General features: G+C 46.6%; 2 protein-coding genes across 2 annotated transcripts in view; both read right to left on the bottom strand.

The window, feature by feature from the left end:
- The window catches only part of LOC131102050 (hippocalcin-like protein 1), a 224,045-nt gene that overhangs the window by 156,338 nt on the left and 43,413 nt on the right, over positions 1-24,294 (bottom strand). The window lies entirely within an intron of this gene.
- LOC131128803 (uncharacterized) lies at positions 13,136-22,648 on the bottom strand. Its single transcript, XM_058072053.2, has 2 exons — positions 13,984-22,648; positions 13,136-13,517 (listed from the first exon to the last, which is right to left on the bottom strand). Exon 1 carries the CDS (start codon positions 22,535-22,537, stop codon positions 15,158-15,160), a length of 7,380 nt encoding a protein of 2,459 aa, XP_057928036.2. The 5' UTR covers positions 22,538-22,648; the 3' UTR covers positions 13,136-13,517; positions 13,984-15,157.

Here is a 24,294-nt window from a genome sequence, read left to right as displayed (position 1 = left end):
CCGTTTTTTATTATTATTTTTTTTTTTTTTATTATTATTCTGACGAAAGGACGGCCATTTTGAGGGCCTTAACATGCCCGAAAACTCACCAAATTTTGCAAGCGCGTCAGGTCTGGCGAAAATTTCGATCTGGTGGGGGTCCCGAAAACAATGTTCCAAAATTGACTCTCTAGCGCCACCTTTAATTTTTGAAAAAATTGGCCCCCGCCACCAGTTTCACCTATCGTCACGAAACTTGGTGGAGACGTCTATCGTGACAGGACGGACCAAAAAGTCTCAAGAACCCATATTGGAAAACGAACAGGAAGTCGGCCATTTTGGATGGCGGCGGCCTTTTTCGTGCCAGAAGTTGGGGTCGTATCTCGACGAACTCCTCCTAGGGGGTTTGACCAAATGAGTCCGTTGTTGCATCAACGGACACTAGACGGATGGCCGACGTTAAATTGCGAAGGATTTTGGGATATTCCATACGATGTGGGCGTGGCACGCCCCCAAATTTTGCCCATTTTCATATGTCCGGGCCTTGCACGCTGAGCGTAACTGTAGACGTGAATAACTTGGCTCCACGTGGTCAGATCTTCATCATACTTGGTACATGTGATCATGGCCCCGCCCCGAAGGTCCCCGTAGGTCACTTCCTGATTTTGTCGCAGCGCCACCTATTGGCGACAGGCTAAAAGCGTGTCATCTACATGAGGCCTTTTCTGCCAGGAGATTCATCAGATGAACATCAGGGTCACAAGGTCACTGCCTGACAGCCTGGTGAAGCCTGTTGATGGACCATGATGCAGGAAAAGCGCACGTGGTGGGCGTGGCCTGGCGGCGAATGCTCAGGCCTCGCCATTTACATAGAAAAGCTCATCATTCGCCCGCAAAAGGTCGCATGGGCTTGAAAACTCATAGGGGGGGTCAGAATCCAGGCCTGAGCGGCCTGGTGTGGCCCCCATATGAAACCAAGCCAAATTGACTCACTAGCGCCACCTAGAAGTTTTAAAATAATTATCCCTCGCCTCCCGTTGCACGTATCGGCATGATTTTCGGAGGAGATATCACTCGTGACAGGACGCACAAAAAAGTCTCAAGAACCCATGTTCAAAAACCAACAGGAAGTCGGCCATTTTAGGTGGCGGCGGCCATTTGGGGGAGGATGTAGGGGTCGTATCTCGACGAACTCCTCCTAGGGGGTTTGACCGAATGAGTCCGTTGTTGCATCAACGGACACTAGACGGATGGCCCACGTTAAATTGCGAAGGATTTTGGGCCGCTCCATAGGATGTGGGCGTGGCACGCCACCAAACTTTGACCATTTCATATCTGGCCCTGCCTGGTGTCTGGCCTTGCCTTGAAGCAATGTACATCAAAGTCAATACACAGTTTGACTGACAGACTGATGATGTCAGTTGATGGACTATGATGTGTGTAAAGCACATGTGGGGGGCGTGGCCACGGCGAATGGTCAGCCTTCGCCATTGACCATCAAAAGGTCATCATTTGCCTGCAGAAGGTCACAGGCTGCTGAAATCTTAAACGTGAGGCCTTAATCCAGGCCTGAGCGCCCTGGTGGTGCTCCCATGTGACACCAATCTAAATTGACACACTAGCGCCACCTAGAAGTTTCAATTCATTATCCCTCGCCACCCGTTACACGTATCACTATGATTTTCGGTGGAGACGTCTATCATGACAGGACGCACTTAACGCTCCAGAAGCCATGTTCAAAACACAGCGCCACCAACTGGTGGAAATGTATATCTGCCGTAACTTCCTGATTCATGGTCAGATTGTCTTGAAAATTTTTTTGGTGTGTTGGGTCAATCTCTGGTTTGTTATACTGGGTGTACATAGACTCTATAGCGCCACCAACTGGTGGAAATGTATATAGCCATAACTTCCTTCCACATGGTCGGATCAAGCCCAAATTTTTTCTGGTGGTTTGGGGTACCCTCTGGTCTATGACTGTGTGTGTACATAGACTCTATAGCGCCACCAACTGGCGGAAATGTATATAGCCGTAACTTCCTTCCACATGGTCGGATCAAGCCCAAATTTTTTCTGGTGGTTTGGGGTACCCTCTGGTCTATGACTGTGTGTGTACATAGACTGTATAGCGCCACCAACTGGTGGAAATGTATATAGCCGTAACTTCCTTCCACATGGTCGGATCAAGCCCAAATTTTTTCTGGTGGTCTGGGGTACCCTCTGGTCTATGACTGTGTGTGTACATAGACTCTATAGCGCCACCAACTGGTGGAAGTGTATATAGCCGTAACTTCCTTCCACATGGTCGGATCAGCCCACAAAATTTTCTGGTGGTCTGGGGTACCCTCTGGTCTATGTCTGTGTGTGTACATAGACAGTATAGCGCCACCAACTGGTGGAAATGTATATAGCCGTAACTTCCTTCCACATGGTCGGATCAAGCCCAAATTTTTTCTGGTGGTTTGGGGTACCCTCTGGTCTATGACTGTGTGTGTACATAGACTCTATAGCGCCACCAACTGGTGGAAATGTATATAGCCGTAACTTCCTTCCACATGGTCGGATCAAGCCCAAATTTTTTCTGGTGGTTTGGGGTACCCTCTGGTCTATGACTGTGTGTGTACATAGACTCTATAGCGCCACCAACTGGTGGAAATGTATATAGCCGTAACTTCCTTCCACATGGTCGGATCAAGCCCAAATTTTTTCTGGTGGTTTGGGGTACCCTCTGGTCTATGACTGTGTGTGTACATAGACTCTATAGCGCCACCAACTGGTGGAAATGTATATAGCCGTAACTTCCTTCCACATGGTCGGATCAGGCCCAAATTTTTTCTGGTGGTCTGGGGTACCCTCTGGTCTATGACTGTGTGTGTACATACAGTGTATAGCGCCACCAACTGGTGGAAATGTATATAGCCGTAACTTCCATCCACATGGTCGGATCAAGCCCAAATTTTTTCTGGTGGTTTGGGGTACCCTCTGGTCTATGACTGTGTGTGTACATAGACTCTATAGCGCCACCAACTGGTGGAAATGTATATAGCCGTAACTTCCTTCCACATGGTCGGATCAAGCCCAAATTTTTTCTGGTGGTTTGGGGTACCCTCTGGTCTATGACTGTGTGTGTACATAGACTCTATAGCGCCACCAACTGGTGGAAATGTATATAGCCGTAACTTCCTTCCACATGGTCGGATCAAGCCCAAATTTTTTCTGGTGGTTTGGGGTACCCTCTGGTCTATGACTGTGTGTGTACATAGACTCTATAGCGCCACCAACTGGTGGAAATGTATATAGCCGTAACTTCCTTCCACATGGTCGGATCAAGCCCAAATTTTTTCTGGTGGTTTGGGGTACCCTCTGGTCTATGACTGTGTGTGTACATAGACTGTATAGCGCCACCAACTGGTGGAAATGTATATAGTCGTAACTTCCTTCCACATGGTCGGATCAGGCCCAAATTTTTTCTGGTGGTCTGGGGTACCCTCTGGTCTATGACTGTGTGTGTACATACACTGTATAGCGCCACCAACTGGTGGAAATGTATATAGCCGTAACTTCCATCCACATGGTCGGATCAAGCCCAAATTTTTTCTGGTGGTTTGGGGTACCCTCTGGTCTATGACTGTGTGTGTACATAGACTGTATAGCGCCACCAACTGGTGGAAATGTATATAGCCGTAACTTCCTTCCACATGGTCGGATCAGGCCCAAATTTTTTCTGGTGGTCTGGGGTACCCTCTGGTCTATGACTGTGTGTGTACATACGCTATAGCGCCACCAACTGGTGGAAATGTATATCTGCCGTAACTTCCTTACGCACGGTCGGATCGGCCCCTAATTTTTTCTGTTGGTTCGGGGTACCCTCCGGTCCGTTACCGTGTGGGCCAACCACTCTATAGCGCCACCCACAGGCGGAAACGTATATCCGCCGCAAGGACCTACCGCGTGGTCCGATCGTCGTGAATTTTTTTATGGCGGTTCGCGGTGTCGGACGGGACGTGACCGCGCACCCGCCTCGCCGCCGCTGTCGCCCCCTCCTGGCGGAAAATTGCAAGTGCCGTGACTCCCTTACCGCTTATCCGCTCGCCGCGGTTTTTCGTACGGCGCGTCCGCGCGCCCGTCCGGTCGCGCGCGCGACCCCGACCCGCGCGTACCCCCGACCCGCGCGTACCCCCGAGCGCGTCGGGGTGCTCGAGCCCGCTCATCACTGCTTGCAGTTTTAATTATTATTATTATTAGGGCTCGAGCACTGACCAGTGCGAAAGCCCTATTGTAATCGTTCCGTTTTTTATTCTGACGAAAGGACGGCCATTTTGAGGGCCTTAACATGCCCGAAAACTCACCAAATTTTGCAAGCGCGTCAGGTCTGGCGAAAATTTCGATCTGGTGGGGGTCCCGAAAACAATGTTCCAAAATTGACTCTCTAGCGCCACCTTTAATTTTTGAAAAAATTGGCCCCCGCCACCAGTTTCACCTATCGTCACGAAACTTGGTGGAGACGTCTATCGTGACAGGACGGACCAAAAAGTCTCAAGAACCCATATTGGAAAACGAACAGGAAGTCGGCCATTTTGGATGGCGGCGGCCTTTTTCGTGCCAGAAGTTGGGGTCGTATCTCGACGAACTCCTCCTAGGGGGTTTGACCAAATGAGTCCGTTGTTGCATCAACGGACACTAGACGGATGGCCGACGTTAAATTGCGAAGGATTTTGGGATATTCCATACGATGTGGGCGTGGCACGCCCCCAAATTTTGCCCATTTTCATATGTCCGGGCCTTGCACGCTGAGCGTAACTGTAGACGTGAATAACTTGGCTCCACGTGGTCAGATCTTCATCATACTTGGTACATGTGATCATGGCCCCGCCCCGAAGGTCCCCGTAGGTCACTTCCTGATTTCGTCGCAGCGCCACCTATTGGCGACAGGCTAAAGGCGTGTCATCTACATGAGGCCTTTTCTGCCAGGAGATTCATCAGATGAACATCGGGGTCACAAGGTCACTGCCTGACAGCCTGGTGAAGCCTGTTGATGGACCATGATGCAGGAAAAGCGCACGTGGTGGGCGTGGCCTGGCGGCGAATGCTCAGGCCTCGCCATTTACATAGAAAAGGTCATCATTCGCCCGCAAAAGGTTGCATGGGCTTGAAAACTCATAGGGGGGGTCAGAATCCAGGCCTGAGCGGCCTGGTGTGGCCCCCATATGAAACTAAGCCAAATTGACTCACTAGCGCCACCTAGAAGTTTTAAAATAATTATCCCTCGCCTCCCGTTGCACGTATCGGCATGATTTTCGGAGGAGACATCACTCGTGACAGGACGCACAAAAAAGTCTCAATAACCCATGTTCTAAAACCAACAGGAAGTCGGCCATTTTAGGTGGCGGCGGCCATTTGGGGGCGGATGTATGGGTCGTATCTTGACGAACTCCTCCTAGGGGGTTTGACCGAATGAGTCCGTTGTTGCATCAACGGACACTAGACGGATGGCCCACGTTAACTTGCGAAGGATTTTGGGCCGCTCCATAGGATGTGGGCGTGGCACGCCACCAAACTTTGACCATTTCATATCTGGCCCTGCCTGGTGTCTGGCCTTGCCTTGAAGCAATGTACATCAAAGTCAATACACAGTTTGACTGACAGACTGATGAAGTCAGTTGATGGACTATGATGTGTGTAAAGCACATGTGGGGGGCGTGGCCACGGCGAATGGTCAGCCTTCGCCATTGACCATCAAAAGGTCATCATTTGCCTGCAGAAGGTCACAGGCTGCTGAAATCTTAAACGTGAGGCCTTAATCCAGGCCTGAGCGCCCTGGTGGTGCTCCCATGTGACACCAATCTAAATTGACACACTAGCGCCACCTAGAAGTTTCAATTCATTATCCCTCGCCACCCGTTACACGTATCACTATGATTTTCGGTGGAGACGTCTATCATGACAGGACGCACCTAATGCTCCAGAAGCCATGTTCTAAACACAGCGCCACCAACTGGTGGAAATGTATATCTGCCGTAACTTCCTGATTCATGGTCAGATTGTCTTGAAATTTTTTTTGGTGTGTTGGGTCAATCTCTGGTTTGTTATACTGTGTGTACATAGACTCTATAGCGCCACCAACTGGTGGAAATGTATATAGCCGTAACTTCCTTCCACATGGTCGGATCAAGCCCAAATTTTTTCTGGTGGTCTGGGGTACCCTCTGGTCTATAACTGTGTGTGTACATAGACTGTATAGCGCCACCAACTGGTGGAAATGTATATAGCCGTAACTTCCTTCCACATGGTCGGATCAGGCCCAAATTTTTTCTGGTGGTCTGGGGTACCCTCTGGTCTATGACTGTGTGTGTACATACACTGTATAGCGCCACCAACTGGTGGAAATGTATATAGCCGTAACTTCCATCCACATGGTCGGATCAAGCCCAAATTTTTTCTGGTGGTTTGGGGTACCCTCTGGTCTATGACTGTGTGTGTACATACACTGTATAGCGCCACCAACTGGTGGAAATGTATATAGCCGTAACTTCCTTCCACATGGTCGGATCAGGCCCAAATTTTTTCTGGTGGTCTGGGGTACCCTCTGGTCTATGACTGTGTGTGTACATACGCTATAGCGCCACCAACTGGTGGAAATGTATATCTGCCGTAACTTCCTTACGCACGGTCGGATCGGCCCCTAATTTTTTCTGTTGGTTCGGGGTACCCTCCGGTCCGTTACCGTGTGGGCCAACCACTCTATAGCGCCACCCACAGGCGGAAACGTATATCCGCCGCAAGGACCTACCGCGTGGTCCGATCGTCGTGAATTTTTTTATGGCGGTTCGCGGTGTCGGACGGGACATGACCGCGCACCTGCCTCGCCGCCGCTGTCGCCCCCTCCTGGCGGAAAATTGCAAGTGCCGTGACTCCCTTACCGCTTATCCGCTCGCCGCAGTTTTTCGTACGGCGCGTCCGCGCGCCCGTCCGGTCGCGCGCGCGACCCCGACCCGCGCGTACCCCCGACCCACGCGTACCCCCGAGCGCGTCGGGGTGCTCGAGCCCGCTCATCACTGCTTGCAGTTTTAATTAGGGCTCGAGCACTGACCAGTGCGAAAGCCCTATTGTAATCGTTCCGTTTCTTATTATTATTATTATTCTGCCAACCGTCGGCCTTTTTGAGGGCCTTAACATGCCCGAAAACTCACCAAATTTGGCGAGCGCATCAGGTCTGGCGAAAAATTTTATATTTTATGGGTTTCAAATATAATGTTCCAAAATTGGCTCTCTAGCGCCACCTTGAATTTTAAAAAAAATTAGCCCCCGACACCAGTTTCACCTATCGTCACGAAACTTGGTGGAGACGTCTATCGTGACAGGACGGACCAAAAAGTCTCAAGAACCCATATTGGAAAACGAACAGGAAGTCGGCCATTTTGGATGGCGGCGGCCTTTTTTGTGCCAGAAGTTGGGGTCGTATCTCGACGAACTCCTCCTAGGGGGTTTGACCAAATGAGTCCATTGTTGCATCAACGGACACTAGACGGATGGCCGACGTTAAATTGCGAAGGATTTTGGGATATTCCATACGATGTGGGCGTGGCACGCCCCCAAATTTTGCCCATTTTCATATGTCCGGGCCTTGCACGCTGAGCGTAACTGTAGACGTGAATAACTTGGCTCCACGTGGTCAGATCTTCATCATACTTGGTACATGTGATCATGGCCCCGCCCCGAAGGTCCCCGTAGGTCACTTCCTGATTTCGTCGCAGCGCCACCTATTGGCGACAGGCTAAAGGCGTGTCATCTACATGAGGCCTTTTCTGCCAGGAGATTCATCAGATGAACATCAGGGTCACAAGGTCACTGCCTGACAGCCTGGTGAAGCCTGTTGATGGACCATGATGCAGGAAAAGCGCACGTGGTGGGCGTGGCCTGGCGGCGAATGCTCAGGCCTCGCCATTTACATAGAAAAGCTCATCATTCGCCCGCAAAAGGTCGCATGGGCTTGAAAACTCATAGGGGGGGTCAGAATCCAGGCCTGAGCGGCCTGGTGTGGCCCCCATATGAAACCAAGCCAAATTGACTCACTAGCGCCACCTAGAAGTTTTAAAATAATTATCCCTCGCCTCCCGTTGCACGTATCGGCATGATTTTCGGAGGACACATCACTTGTGACAGGACGCACAAAAAAGTCTCAATAACCCATGTTCTAAAACCAACAGGAAGTCGGCCATTTTAGGTGGCGGCGGCCATTTGGGGGCGGATGTATGGGTCGTATCTTGACGAACTCCTCCTAGGGGGTTTGACCGAATGAGTCCGTTGTTGCATCAACGGACACTAGACGGATGGCCCACGTTAAATTGCGAAGGATTTTGGGCCGCTCCATAGGATGTGGGCGTGGCACGCCACCAAACTTTGACCATTTCATATCTGGCCCTGCCTGGTGTCTGGCCTTGCCTTGAAGCAATGTACATCAAAGTCAATACACAGTTTGACTGACAGACTGATGATGTCAGTTGATGGACTATGATGTGTGTAAAGCACATGTGGGGGGCGTGGCCACGGCGAATGGTCAGCCTTCGCCATTGACCATCAAAAGGTCATCATTTGCCTGCAGAAGGTCACAGGCTGCTGAAATCTTAAACGTGAGGCCTTAATCCAGGCCTGAGCGCCCTGGTGGTGCTCCCATGTGACACCAATCTAAATTGACACACTAGCGCCACCTAGAAGTTTCAATTCATTATCCCTCGCCACCCGTTACACGTATCACTATGATTTTCGGTGGAGACGTCTATCATGACAGGACGCACCTAATGCTCCAGAAGCCATGTTCTAAACACAGCGCCACCAACTGGTGGAAATGTATATCTGCCGTAACTTCCTGATTCATGGTCAGATTGTCTTGAAATTTTTTTTGGTGTGTTGGGTCAATCTCTGGTCTGTTATACTGTGTGTACATAGACTCTATAGCGCCACCAACTGGTGGAAATGTATATAGCCGTAACTTCCTTCCACATGGTCGGATCAAGCCCAAATTTTTTCTGGTGGTTTGGGGTACCCTCTGGTCTATGACTGTGTGTGTACATAGACTGTATAGCGCCACCAACTGGTGGAAATGTATATAGCCGTAACTTCCTTCCACATGGTCGGATCAGGCCCAAATTTTTTCTGGTGGTCTGGGGTACCCTCTGGTCTATGACTGTGTGTGTACATACACTGTATAGCGCCACCAACTGGTGGAAATGTATATAGCCGTAACTTCCATCCACATGGTCGGATCAAGCCCAAATTTTTTCTGGTGGTTTGGGGTACCCTCTGGTCTATGACTGTGTGTGTACATACACTGTATAGCGCCACCAACTGGTGGAAATGTATATAGCCGTAACTTCCATCCACATGGTCGGATCAAGCCCAAATTTTTTCTGGTGGTTTGGGGTACCCTCTGGTCTATGACTGTGTGTGTACATAGACTGTATAGCGCCACCAACTGGTGGAAATGTATATAGCCGTAACTTCCTTCCACATGGTCGGATCAGGCCCAAATTTTTTCTGGTGGTCTGGGGTACCCTCTGGTCTATGACTGTGTGTGTACATACACTGTATAGCGCCACCAACTGGTGGAAATGTATATAGCCGTAACTTCCATCCACATGGTCGGATCAAGCCCAAATTTTTTCTGGTGGTTTGGGGTACCCTCTGGTCTATGACTGTGTGTGTACATACACTGTATAGCGCCACCAACTGGTGGAAATGTATATAGCCGTAACTTCCATCCACATGGTCGGATCAAGCCCAAATTTTTTCTGGTGGTTTGGGGTACCCTCTGGTCTATGACTGTGTGTGTACATAGACTGTATAGCGCCACCAACTGGTGGAAATGTATATAGCCGTAACTTCCTTCCACATGGTCGGATCAGGCCCAAATTTTTTCTGGTGGTCTGGGGTACCCTCTGGTCTATGACTGTGTGTGTACATACGCTATAGCGCCACCAACTGGTGGAAATGTATATCTGCCGTAACTTCCTTACGCATGGTCGGATCGGCCCCTAATTTTTTCTGTTGGTTCGGGGTACCCTCCGGTCCGTTACCGTGTGGGCCAACCACTCTATAGCGCCACCCACAGGCGGAAACGTATATCCGCCGCAAGGACCTACCGCGTGGTCCGATCGTCGTGAATTTTTTTATGGCGGTTCGCGGTGTCGGACAGGACGTGACCGCGCACCCGCCTCGCCGCCGCTGTCGCCCCCTCCTGGCGGAAAATTGCAAGTGCCGTGACTCCCTTACCGCTTATCCGCTCGCCGCGGTTTTTCGTACGGCGCGTCCGCGCGCCCGTCCGGTCGCGCGCGCGACCCCGACCCGCGCGTACCCCCGACCCGCGCGTACCCCCGAGCGCGTCGGGGTGCTCGAGCCCGCTCATCACTGCTTGCAGTTTTAATTATTATTATTATTATTATTCTGACGAAAGGACGGCCATTTTGAGGGCCTGAACATGCCCGAAAACTCACCAAATTTTCCAAGCGCGTCAGGTCTGCCGAAAATTTCGATCTGGTGGGGGTCCCGAAAACAATGTTCCAAAATTGACTCTCTAGCGCCACCTTTTATTTTTGAAAAAATTGGCCCCCGACACCAGTTTCACCTATCGTCACGAAACTTTCTGGAGACGTCTATCGTGACAGGACGGACCAAAAAGTCTCAAGAACCCATATTGCTAAACGAACAGGAAGTCGGCCATTTTGGATGGCGGCGGGCTTTTTCGTGCCAGAAGTTGGGGTCGTATCTCGACGAACTCCTCCTAGGGGGTTTGACCAAATGAGTCCGTTGTTGCATCAACAGACACTAGACGGACGGCCGACGTTAAATTGCGAAGGATTTTGGGATATTCCATACGATGTGGGTGTGGCACGCCCCCAAATTTTGGCCTTTTTCATCTGCCATGGCCTTGCACGCTGAGCGTAACTGTAGACGTGAATAACTTGGCTCCACGTGGTCAGATCTTCATCATACTTGGTACATGTGATCATGGCCCCGCCCCGAAGGTCCCCGTAGGTCACTTCCTGATTTCGTCGCAGCGCCACCTATTGGCGACAGGCTAAAGGCGTGTCATCTACATGAGGCCTTTTCTGCCAGGAGATTCATCAGATGAACATCAGGGTCACAAGGTCACTGCCTGACAGCCTGGTGAAGCCTGTTGATGGACCATGATGCAGGAAAAACGCACGTGGTGGGCGTGGCCTAGCGCCGAATGCTCAGGCTTCGCCGTTTACAAAGAAAGGGTCATCATTCGCCCGCAGAAGGTCGCATGTGCTTGAAAACTCATAAGGGGGGGCAGATTCCAGGCCTGAGGGCCCTGGTGGGGCCCCCATTTGAAACCAAGCCAAATTGACTCACTAGCGCCACCTACAAGTTTTAAAATAATCATCCCTCGCCTCCCGTTGCACGTATGGCCATGATTTTCGGAGGAGACATCACTCGTGACAGGACGCACAAAAAAGTCTCAAGAACCCATGTTCTAAAACCAACAGGAAGTCGGCCATTTTAGGTGGCGGTGGCCATTTGGGGGAGTTTGTAGGGGTCGTATCTTGACGAACTCCTCCTAGGGGGTTTGACCGAATGAGTCCGTTGTAGCATCAACGGACACTAGACGGATGGCCCACGTTAAATTGCGAAGGATTTTGGGCTGCTCCTTAGGATGTGGGCGTGGCACGCCACCAAACTTTTACTTTAACCTTAACTTTTACTTTATTTGGCCCTGCCTGGTGTCTGGCCTTGCCTTGAAGCAATGTACATCAAAGTCAATACACAGTTTGACTGACAGACTGATGATGTCAGTAGATGGACTATGATGTGTGTAAAGCACATGTGGTGGGCGTGGCCACGGCGAATGGTCAGCCTTCGCCATTGACCATCGAAGGCTCATATTTTGCTCGCAGAAGGTCACAGGCTGCTGAAATCTTACACGTCAGGCCTTAATCCAGGCCTGAGCGCCCTGGTGGTGCTCCCATGTGACACCAATCTAAATTGACACACTAGCGCCACCTAGAAGTTTCTATTCATTATCCTTCGCCACCGGTTGCACGTATCACTATGATTTTCGGTGGAGACGTCTATCGTGACAGGATGCACCTAACGCTCCAGAACCCATGTTCAAAACACAGCGCCACCAACTGGTGGAAATGTATATCTGCCGTAACTTCCTTATGCATGGTCGGATCGTCTCCAAATTTTTTTGGGTGGGTTGGGTCAATCTCTGGTATGTTATACTGTGTGTACATAGACTGTATAACGCCACCAACTGGTGGAAATGTATATCAGCTGTAACTTCCATATGGTCGGATCTGCCCCAAATTTTTTCTGGTGGTCTGGGGTACCCTCTGGTCTATGACTGTGTGTACAGACTGTATAGCGCCACCAACAGGCAGAGATGTACATCTGCCGTAACTTCCTGATTCATGGTCAGATTGTCATGACTTTTTTTTGGTGTGTTGGGTCAATCTCTAGTTTGTTATACTGTGTGTACATAGACTCTATAGCGCCACCAACTGCTTGAAATGTATATCTGCCATAACTTCCACGTGGTCGGATCATTTCCAAATCAGTCTGACTGTACATATAGCGCCACCAACTGTTTGAATTGGATAACTCCATTCTATATGGTCTGATTTTTTCTATGGTGGCACAGACAGGACATGACCATGTACTTACCTTAGACTGTATAGCGCCACCAACCTGTGGAAAAGTAGAACTACATTTTACATGGTCTGTCTGGCCCGAGACTTTTAGGGAGTTGGGACATCAAACAGGACATGACCACATACCCACCTTTGAAAGAGTTGTCAATATCTGTCATAACACCCTTCCAAACAGTCAATTATGGACACAGTTATGTTGACATTCATCACTATACATCCTTCTATGCTGTTTTTCCTCCACATGGGTCATAGGTGTGCTGGAACCACTCCCAGCTACATTTTGATGTGCCATGCTGGTGGACTCCATCACGATTGCTGGTTGGGTCCTTGGTCTGAAGCATCTCTGTGGTCCACCCAGGGTCCAAGTGGGTGGTGTGTTTTGCAGGATAGCAGCAGAGACCGAGTTGACATTGTAGATTGTCTAAACTATGAATGAACACGTGTGGACTTATGTACTAAACATGCAGAAATGACAAAAGCAGTTATGTCAAGCCAATTTATTTTATATAGTGCCAATTCAAATCATCATATGGAAGTTATCTAGAAAGAGAACCAACTGAACCCCACACGAGCAAGCACTTGGCAACGGAGGCAAGGAAAAACTCTTTGAGAAACCTTGGACAGAACCCAGGCTCTATGGGGCGGCCTTCTGTCTCGACCGGTTGGGTTGAGAGGGATGACTGAGAGATGGTAGGTAGACAGTGGTGAAGAAAGGACAGAGGGTTAAGAATGGGTGGAGGAAGGGATCAGCAGTTGCAGTCCCACGATGACCAGTTCCCGAAATCGCCAGTATCCTATCCAGTCAGCAATGGGTGGATGTCAAGGTGCAACGGTGGGAGCTCCTCTGGAAGCAGCCAGCATTCACTACAGGTCAGAGAAAGTGAAAGCAAATGCGTTAGTAAACTTGCTATGATCATATAAAAAGGTCAAAGAAGACAGCATGAGGAAGTTTTTTTGTACTACAAGTACCATGGCATTCTATGTATAATTTTAGTAGCACAAGCACCCCATACTTTTTGGTTAACAGGTTAACATTTTTCCCCTGCATAACATACACGCATGTAAGATTCTGTGTCCCATTAACCATAGTGGAGGTGTTTCCAACTTCCAGCTAATTAAAGCTACTTGGTAAAAAAGAAATTGTTTTTATGTGACTGGCAACATTTCAAGATGTATTTTACCTACAAAGCAAAGTTTAACTTGTAGTCTGGAGCCCGGTTTACGTATCGGGAGAAATCACATGAGTATGTCAAGTAGCAAAAAAGGCAAGTGTTTCACACATGAACAGAATTTGACCAATATGAAAAGTGAAAAAAGCTCCATATCTTACCACATGCAGCACTTGTCAGAGGACACTCACACCGTCACAGGGGTCTTGTCCTGTTGATGAAAACTCACATGCATGCAAAACACTACATTGCTATTATAATAGTTGGTATGATGCACTGATGGGATTAGTTTTACTTCTATGCTATTCTACTGCTACTATGTTCACTAATATACGCATGTACTTCTATTGCTACTATGTCAATATACGTATGCACTTCTACTATGTTTAATATTAAGATGTGTGTGGAACTGAAGACAGGCGGCAACTAGAAAGACAAGAGTAGAGGTTAGTCACAATATACATTCACATGTTTACATATTTACATATTTACATATTTACATATTTACATATTTACATATTTACATATTTACATATTTACATATTTACATATTTACATATTTACATAGCCCTCATTGTTTGCATTACCGTGTCTGGAAAAACGTATTTTTCGCCAGTGATTGACAAACACAATCCACCGTTCTCGGAAGAGTAAACTCGCGGATTGGAAAATGTCCACTGGTTAGAAAAATACCAACTATGTCTTCAGAAAAGTCTTAGTTTTAATCCCTTTGAATCTTAATTTTGGGTAGTGTTGAATTTTGCACCAGTGCATGACTAAATCAATTTCTGTACTCAAAAAGTTCTGAAAGATTTGAATCCCTTTAGTATTTAACTTTAAGGCAGACAGCCGGTAACTATCAAGACAAGAGGACAGGTGAGTGAGGCAGCACTGGAATCATTTCATCAAGTATCATTTACATATATACATATTTACATATTTACATATTTACATATTTACATATTTACATATATACATATTTACATATTTACATATTTACATATAATATGTACACTATTTAAATATTATATAAATATACTATATTTACAATATTTACATATTTACAATATGTACATGTTTACAATATGTACAAGTTCATTTACTGGTTGGACAAATAACCAGTTTGTGTTCAGAAAAGGCAAATAGTTTCATTGTGGTTTCACTTTTATTCAGCAATTGACAAATCCAATCCACCGTTCTCGGAAGAGCAAACTCGTGGCTTGTAAATTGTCCACTGGCTAAACATGTGAAACCACCTGAACCCATTTTACACAATATAAGACTGCCAAAAGAATGCTGAAGTGGAACGTGTGTGTGCGTGTGTGCGTTTTACATTTAGTGTTTGAAAGAGCACAAAATGCCTTCATGATCACTGAAATAAGTGGGCATCACAACTGATTCTACATCAAAGTGTGATGTTTTGACATATACGTGGTCAATTAATGTACCCTTTTCTGTGGTAGGATGTTTGACTGACTGGCAGAACCCTTTCCTAGCCATGAATGTGCTGATAGTGGAAGATTTTAACAAATTTTCATTAAAATCTCCCAGTATGACAACACTGGCGTATTTCTGGTGCAACCAATCCAGCAGCGTGCCAAGGTGACCTTGAAACAACGCCATTGGATAGGAGGGTGGTCGATACACAACTGCTATTAACACACTGGGTGCGGAGCAGTTCACCAGTAAAACTTCCAAGTTGAAGTTTGGGGCGGAGACAACACTACAGTGCAGGTGGTCTGCAATGTACATGCCAACTCCGCCATGCTGTTGCCCTTGTAATTCTACCAAAGCAGGGTTACTGCTGGAGTAAGACAAACATCGTGGTTGGCTATGAAAATGATACCCAGGAATGGTTACACTCCTGGGTGTACATGCCGTTGGCAGCCACGTTTCTGTCACAGCGATGCAGTTAGGCTGCAGGTGCTGTGTACATGCTGCCAAATCTGACGCATGTTTTGTCAAATTTTGGACATTGATCAAATAAATTGTGAAATGTGGTGGTTGTGCATTTGTTTGTGTTGGTTCAATTTCTGTCAAAAATGGTGGCATCCTTCCCACAGCATCCTTAATGGCATCGTTACAGTAAATCTTTTCGGCATTAAATTTTTCAATAATCAAACCGTCTAAGGTTGTGACTCGACTCAATGCTACATACGCCTGCCCTGCGGAAAACACCCTGTCTAGAGACACAACTACATTGCTCACGGTAACACCCTGGACTTTATGTACCGTGCAAGCCCAAGCGAGCTTCAGAGGGAACTGGCGACGCATGCCACCACTTTTTGTTACTTTTTCTTCCTCTGGCAGAATAAATGTACTGTCTTTTAGCGTGACAGACTCATTAGTAGTTTGTGCGCGTCTTTGTTGACCTACTTTGGCATCATCAAACTTTATATAGATCCTACTCGGAAATGTGTCATCCTTTTGGAAAAGAACCTCAGAGACAGTGCCACTAACCCCGTTAACTAAACCGTCGTCAATATCAATGTTTTTGCAAAGCATTACACGTGCATCTTTAGCGATGTGCAGAGTTTCCTCTAAACACGTGTTGTAAACTTTGCTGTGGTGCCCTACTTTTCTTTCTAAGTTACCGGATTTTTTGTTTTGGCTGAAATCCTCAGCTTTTATCGTCGTGTACTCCGGACAGATCCTGAAAAGCTGTTTTAGATTGTATTCGTTGACTTGTTGATTGGTTGGAAACACATGTAACGCAGAGCTGACCTCACCTGTTTCGCGCTGTTTCAAAAGTTCTATGTCTGTTTCCAACAACGCCGCGCCTTTTGGATGTTTGCGAAGTCTATTTAGCAATGCTGCAAACTGATTATCTTTTTGCCGGACTATCGTTGTCAGTTCGACAACACTGAAAAGATTTGTCCACAAGTTGAAAGTGGCGTCATCGACATAGAGAGGCTTTCCTTTGACTGGCGGTAACTGGTAAAAATCACCGACGGCGATGATGCTGACGTTGCCAAATGCAGCATAGTCACCGGTTTGCTTAATTTGTCGGAGCCTACCATGAATGTACGTCAACAACTTGTGATCAACCATCGATATTTCATCGATAATCAAAATTTGGAGGTCCGCGAACTTGGCACGCAAGGAATTCACCGTTTCCTCACCCAGTGGTGTGTAAGGCAAACGGGTATCCTTGCCGATGCTCAATGTGCTGTGTATTGTTGTGGCATTCAAATTGTAAGCAGCAATCCCTGTTGGTGCAGCTAGACAGACAGAAATATTGTCCGGTTGCCGACACGTTGTTGACAACAACCTGGTAGCCTCATATTGGATGGCTTTAATTAGGTGGCTTTTTCCTGTCCCGGCACCGCCTGTGATGAATAAGTGCAATGGCTCGGGTTTTCTCCCACCTACTTTATCAAGGCACCACTGTCTAATTTTGTAAAAAATGTCCATTTGAGTATTATTTAGGGAGCGGATCAATGCCAAGCCATCATTTCGACTCATTGACTTTTGCTTTTGTAAGTTTAGAGCGGTTCTATTTTCATTTGCCAAGTCAGGTATTACTTCTGCCTCTTCTTCGACCAACTGCTGTTTTTTCCGGCGTTCTTCTTCGCACTGCAGCCTTTCCAATTCTTGTTCTGGACACAGCAGACACCACGCATCCTCAGCAACACCGCTGTGATCAATAGATCTTTGGATGCTGTCCAGTTCATCCCCGTCGTTGTCGAAATGTTGTTTATTTGTTTCCACTATGGATCGAACAGAATGCATCGACCCATCATTTAATCGGACCGCACCATTGTCATAAAACTCTTCAAATGTTGGGCAGTTGGCAGGTCTTAACTGCAAATCCACCCGGTATGGCAGATACAACTGCAAAAGGCTACGATAATACAACTCGGGGTTTTTGGTTTCTGAAAAGCGCGCAGAGCGTACTACGGCAGGTTTTGTCCGTGTACGTTTTGTCACATGTCCGTAGTTGTTTTTAAGTTCTATTTTGGACGCCGACCTTTCGTTTTTGCTAATGATGCGGTATTCCGAAGCAAATTGTGCCAAGCACATGTCATTAAACGTGTCGTCGTTTGGTCTATTTTTATAACGGTCGACAATGCTGGTCATCCACATGTCTTCCGTTGTTAATTCGGCCGATGCAGCTTTTTGACGCAAAACACTCACAGGCAAACTCATTTTGACCACATTGTCCCCTGTTGGAACAAAAACTACTTTGCGCGAGCATTCTTTAAGATGCATATTTGTCACCCGGTAAACGGCCTCTTGTGCACACACGTCTCTATTGTGCAAGTACACACTGCCAAGGCTTTTTAAAGCCTCTTTGGCACTGACGTTTGCCTGTTTGGATGCTTCTTTCTGGGCATTACTCAGCAGCAATCCAATCTCCCTCTCAGCTTTAGAAATATACGAGATTATGTAAACCACGCACGCATACGCATCAACGACATACTGGATGTCCATATTAGCATTCCAGCATTTAAGCAGAGGTTTGCTGTATGGATTGATCCAAACCTCATTGATTTGACGCTTCACTATCACTTCCGTACGACGACCCAAGCGGCGGTGTGCGGCCTCAAAAGTATTTTGGGTTATACCGAGACTATGGAACAAATGTTCCACACTTTGATATGCGTGGTTCTCGTCAGCCAGGGCTGTTTTAATGGATTTTATGATTTCCGATGCCTCTTCTGCTTTCATGTTTGCGGCATTTTGGGACGCTTTAGGACATGTGCATGTTTTAACTCCGGTTGATTGGCTAACCTGACAAGTGCATGTTTTTTGTCCCTGTCCGTCTAACTGATGGCTAATAAATGTTCGTCCTGACACGGGTTTGGGAAAACCGAAACGACACACTGTGTTTTTCTTCTTGCACGTTTTAGAGTGTCTCTTTGAATGCTGCTGTACGGAAGACACTGTCTCTGTCAATCCTTCATCCTGTGTCTGCAATTCACAAGTAACATATCTATCAATAAAATTTGTGACTTCTTCATCTGAGTTCACATCAATACGTGGGGCATTCTCGACCCAGAACAAACAATGTACATGTGGGGAACCACGCTGCTGAAATTCCACCCGGTAAAAATAGTCGACTACTTTGCCAATCGGTTGGCTCGAAGACATTATCACCTCTCTGAGAAAGACATGCCACCGGAAATCGAACATCCGTGCAGCAGTCACTGGATTCCGTCTCAACAAATCACACCTGTCCGCCCACTCCAACTCTGCAGCCGTTTGCGTTCGGCCCTCTTGCCTCAAAACACAGTCTAACAAGTTTTGCCACCGTAAATCAGCAGACGAAAAAGAGCAAAACCATGTGGGAACACCAAGCTGACGCACACAAGCCAAAATATCACGCTGCGTACTCTGCCAAAAGGCTGGAGTGCCTCTGATGGGCTTCAGAAAACGATAGCCCTGGTCACATTCCAACAATGTCTTTAACGACTCATCGTTGGTCAACAAATCTTTGGCCATTTTTGCCACCAAACCAGCAATTCCTTTGCGTAAGGCAATGGAAATGCTCGACACCACCTGCAGAAGTTCACACAAATACTGAGCATAGAATATGTATTCCACATTCTGCCCAAATCGCTTATCAGCATGCATGATACGATTATTGAAATATCGCGACGCCGTCAGCCTATATTGTCGAGTGTCATGAAACGTGAAACGGCCGCGTGGAAACAACACTGGGAAACATCTAGCTTCATTTGAATGGTCAGAAAGCAACCTCACAGGATTATTGCCTTCTGCCGGAGCCACATTCAATATATTGTCGTAATACTGATCTAGCGCTTCCTGACCAATGTCTACTGGCATTAAACATGTGTCCTGAAACATGCAGTGTTGCTGTCTATCATGGAGCTGTTCATCTTCTACATCTAGAGGCGGTGTGACATCTACTGCAGGAACACTGTCCTCCACCTGAGAGGCATCAGGTTCCCTACAAAAGTCATTGACCCACTCCTCGTTGTACTCTATATCTTCATAATGCACATTTGACTCTTTTAAATACCTCAAGGCTTCTCGAATGTGCATGCTGTCAACAAAATGGTACTCGTAGTGTCCTTTATAAGTTAACTTTCTTTTAAGCTTGACACGGAGCATAGAGCCTTCCATATTGGACCGTGGCAACAAATTTGTCGTTTCAACTACATTGGCCGGAACACAAGTCACAGGCCCATGGACACCATTTTGCCCCCCTTTAGGCAAAGCAAGCATTTTCATGAAGGGGATATTTAGTGCAATTAAATGCTGCTCTAAGCTGTTTAAGCAAGCTAGCTCAGGAGGAATCGGGTCTACACTCAAATTATTTGCTACACATTCAGGTGGGAATTCCCCTTTGCTTATCTTGTAATGGCAAGTGTAGCAAATCCACAGCTGCCCTCTACCAGACTCCACCAACAAACAAGGCACCGTGCACTCTGCACTACATTTGTGTAAATAATCCTCACTAATGCACGTGTTCACAAGAGAAGCACTTGCACTTTTGCTGTAATGCTCTCTGTCACACTGCAGGACCTGATGTTTAAACATCAACCTATGGCACACACAGCAGACAAACTGGGGCCCATTCTTCACTTTGTCTAAAAAATTCTCTACAACAACATCAAATTCTTCCTGTCGCAACTTTGCAGCATGCCTTCGTGTCTTCACATCTGCAATGACACGCATTTTGTGCTCTAAGTTACTGTGATACTTCTGTATACTGGCAAGTTTGACAATGGCCTGGTGCCTTGTATCTATTTTATATTTTTTAACGCTCTGCGCCTTGACTCTGTCCCTGTGCAAGCTGTCACTTTCATACTTCTGGACGCTACGTGTCTTGACTCTTTCCCTGTGCAAGCTGTCACTTTCATACTTCTGGACGCTACGTGTCTTGACTCTTTCCCTGTGCAAGTTGTCACTTTCATACTTCTGGACGCTACGTGTCTTGACTCTTTCCCTGTGCAAGTTGTCACTTTCATACTTCTGGACGCTACGTGTCTTGACTCTTTCCCTGTGCAAGTTGTCACTTTCATACTTCTGGACGCTACGCGTCTTGACTCTTTCCCTGTGCAAGCTGTCACTTTCATACTTCTGGACGCTACGCGTCTTGACTCTGTCCCTGTGCAAGCTGTCACTTTTATACTTTTGGATGCTACGTGTCTTGACTCTGTCCCTGTGCAAGCTGTCCCTTCTATACTTTGAGATGCTAGATGTTTTAACTATGTTTTGATGCACTACATCACTTCTATATTTTGCTACACTCCTTGACTTCATTCTCTGCCTAAAGACAGCTTGTTCTTTGTATTTTTTTACACTCATTGTTATCTTCTTCTCCCTTTCCAACATTTCTGTTACATATTTGGATCTTTGGGCCAGTGCCCTCTTCTTTTTAAAATATTTGGATGGGCTTACAAGTGGAACCAAGGACTGATGTTTTTCTTTGCCCGTTTCAACAACATCATTCAAACCAACTGCTACTTCACTATCAGCGCAAATTACTTTTTGCTGACGTGACCTGGTACCATACTGACCGACCTGAGATGTAACATTCTGACAAATGCTAAAGCAACTTCCTAACTGACCCTCATTGACACATGTCACACACTCGTAGTGATTACCACTCGAGTTGTCCAAATAAATCCCGCGACTGGATTCTGACGTTGAAATATATTTCAACCAACGACCAGAGTAAAAAGTAAAGATATTTATTCCTAAACTATCCGCTGAAGCCTGAATTTCCACCTCTGTTGCCCAGCTATTAACATATTTCATTTTGGAAACAGTAATATACTCTGTCAAACAACTGTACTCACTCCTGAGAAGCTTCTCGTAATCTTTACAGTGCTCTTCCATATGTTTGACCACATGGAGTCTAATTTTCCGGTGATTTTTCTGTGTGCCACTCACCGCTTGTGATATGGCACGGAAAAAACAGTTGCCGTCAGCAACAATGCTCTCCTTTTTACAAGGAGCTCCCAAGGGTCCAACACGCAAATTGACAGGCACAGTTTTTACTTCACATTCTATATTCAAAAGTTGGCACACATCTTGGGAGTCATTTTGAAGCATTGGACTAAAGGCATGCTGTGTGGTAACGACACTGACTACTTCGACATCAGATGCACATGTACTAGAAATGTCAGCCCTTTTTAACTTTTTGGAAACATCAGTGACCTCCAAGTGACGTTTTCTATCAGCCACAGTCACAACAACACCAGTTATTTCAAAAAGTTTCTCTGTTCCACCAAATCCTGCAGCCAAATTGCTAATGTGATTAGAAAGATCATCGAGACTACCAAAAGACAGAACAACACTGGTTCCATCACTGCAGACCATGCCATTACAGCTGCGCGAGTGTGAATCTACCACACAATACTGACCAGCATCACAAATGATGGCACAACTACTTTGACAGACTGTAAAAATGCATGTGCTGTACTTACCAAACATTGTTTGCAAACCATCATGCAGAGTGACGTGAATCCCGTTTTCAATATGATAGCCAGATACTACATTCACATCACCTAAAGCATAATCATTCTTCACACAAAACTCAAATTTGTGTCCAGCAATCACCTCCTGTTTGGGCAATTCTGTGGCACACAAAAAGTGGGATGGGTGACGAATTACGTCACGTTCCCTAAGAGTGGTATACAACTGATCACCTTCAATAACAGCCATGTCAAGATCAGCAGTATCCCACAACAAGACATTTTTAATACAGTGTAAAGCAGTGGCACATAAGGCAATCGCCATACACTGTGTTCCTGCATACTTAAACCTTGTATTGCCTTGATGAAATGACCCTTTTACCACCTTTTGTAACCCACCTGTTGGTACCTTCACTGGTGACAGTGAAGATACTTCTTCCCTACCTTTTGTTGCAACTGCACAGTCAACAGCTTGGGCAGCCTTGGGTGTGCGTCGCATACGAAAACCTTTCTTCTGTGGCATCTAAAAGAAAACAATGAAATCAATGTCAGTTCACACAATCAGAATAAGAAAAAGGTTTACTGTCAGGTATGATCAAACACATACTAGGAATTGGTTTTGATGAAGTTGGTGCAGAAATTAAAAAGAATGAAAAATACTAAATATACAGAATAAACACTATAAATATGTATATGTAGACAGCTGCTTTTCAGGGTTTCTGTCTCCTAAACAGTTTGATTCACCTCTCTCCTGAATGGAAAGAGTCGTCACTGAGGTGGGTGAGGAGGGGGTGGGGGGCTTTAAGGCAGGTCTTGGTGGAGATGACTGAAGCTGGACCTGTTGGGAGGTGTCAAGGGGGATGGTGGACATGACTGAAGCTGTTGGGAGGTGTCGAGGGGGAAGGTAGCTGAACTGTCCTATTGTCTTTCAAAGCAGAAGGCGTTCAGGTCGTTGGCTAGGCCTCGATCGTCGATGGAGTGGGGGGCTTTAGGCTTGAGAATTGTTGTTGGAGCTTCTCAGAGTACACTCCTATAGCCTCTTTCACCGCCTTGCTAAACTTGTACTTGACTCTTTGTACTTGCTTTTGTCGCCACTCTCGCATGTGTGGGGGTTTTCTCTGTGCACCCCCCCATTGACGATGCCATATTGTCCATAAACATGAGTGAGTGTGAATGGTTGTCTATATATATGGCTGGCAACCAAAATATATCCCGCCTCTCACCCAAATACAGCTGGGATAGACTCCAGTAGCCGCAATAGAAAATGAATGAATATATCCATACACTGTACTGCTTATCCTCACAAGCGTTGCGGGCATGCTGAACCTACCCCAGCTGTATTTTGGCAAGGGGCGGACTACACCCTGGTCACCAGCAAAACCACAGGACACATATAGACAACCATTCACAGTCACATTCATGGCCACTGACAATATGGGGTGTGTGGGGGGAGATAGCACCAGCCCCCCCCTCATATTTTGTGCATCTATTCAGGTGTGCGTTTGAGTGTGCACATGCACACGTACGTGTGGCGCTTTAGCTAAATGACTATGTTAATCATTGCAATCATTGCGTCGAAAAATGATACGCCATCTCCATTTAGCACAGGTCACAGAATCGTTACTTTTAGGTGTAAAATACTCTCATACTTGCCCGCTAACGGCTCGTTTAAGGTGCGGCAACAATAAATATAAATTTTCGATGTACAGCGTTAAGCTCCGTCAGTTCGTGTATCCTAAACAAACGGCCTACGTGCAGCAGCACCGAACAGAACATGAGCTATATGGAGTTAAGTTTCGACCGTCAGTGTATGCCAAACACGCACTAATGACAACGTATAAATACATAAAATTATACATATATGGCGAAAAAGCCGAAGAAAAACCAAATGGAGTTAAGCTCCAACCGAACGTGTATTCCCGCGGAACGCGCTCGGCAGAGGGGCTACAGTCTCTTTATCATCAAGCAAATTTTGTCCTTACAAATAAATATATTTCAGTTTACTAAGTCTATTAAAAGAAAACTTACCTCTATGTCAACAGAAGTCCAACACAATGGAAAACTGCAGTTTCAGACGAATGT

The sequence above is a fragment of the Doryrhamphus excisus genome, linkage group LG7, assembly GCF_037039965.1.
Source record: "Doryrhamphus excisus strain RoL-2023G ecotype Guam linkage group LG7, RoL_Dexc_Guam_v1.1, whole genome shotgun sequence".
Lineage (NCBI taxonomy): Eukaryota > Metazoa > Chordata > Actinopteri > Syngnathiformes > Syngnathidae > Doryrhamphus > Doryrhamphus excisus.
The sequence above is the reverse complement of the archived record's forward strand: the minus strand, read 5'-3'. Positions and strand labels throughout refer to the sequence as shown.

Excerpts from the sequence above, each read along its gene's own strand:
- LOC131128803 (XM_058072053.2), bottom strand. The coding sequence starts at position 22,537 with ATGGCGATTGCCTTATGTGCCACTGCTTTACACTGTATTAAAAATGTC.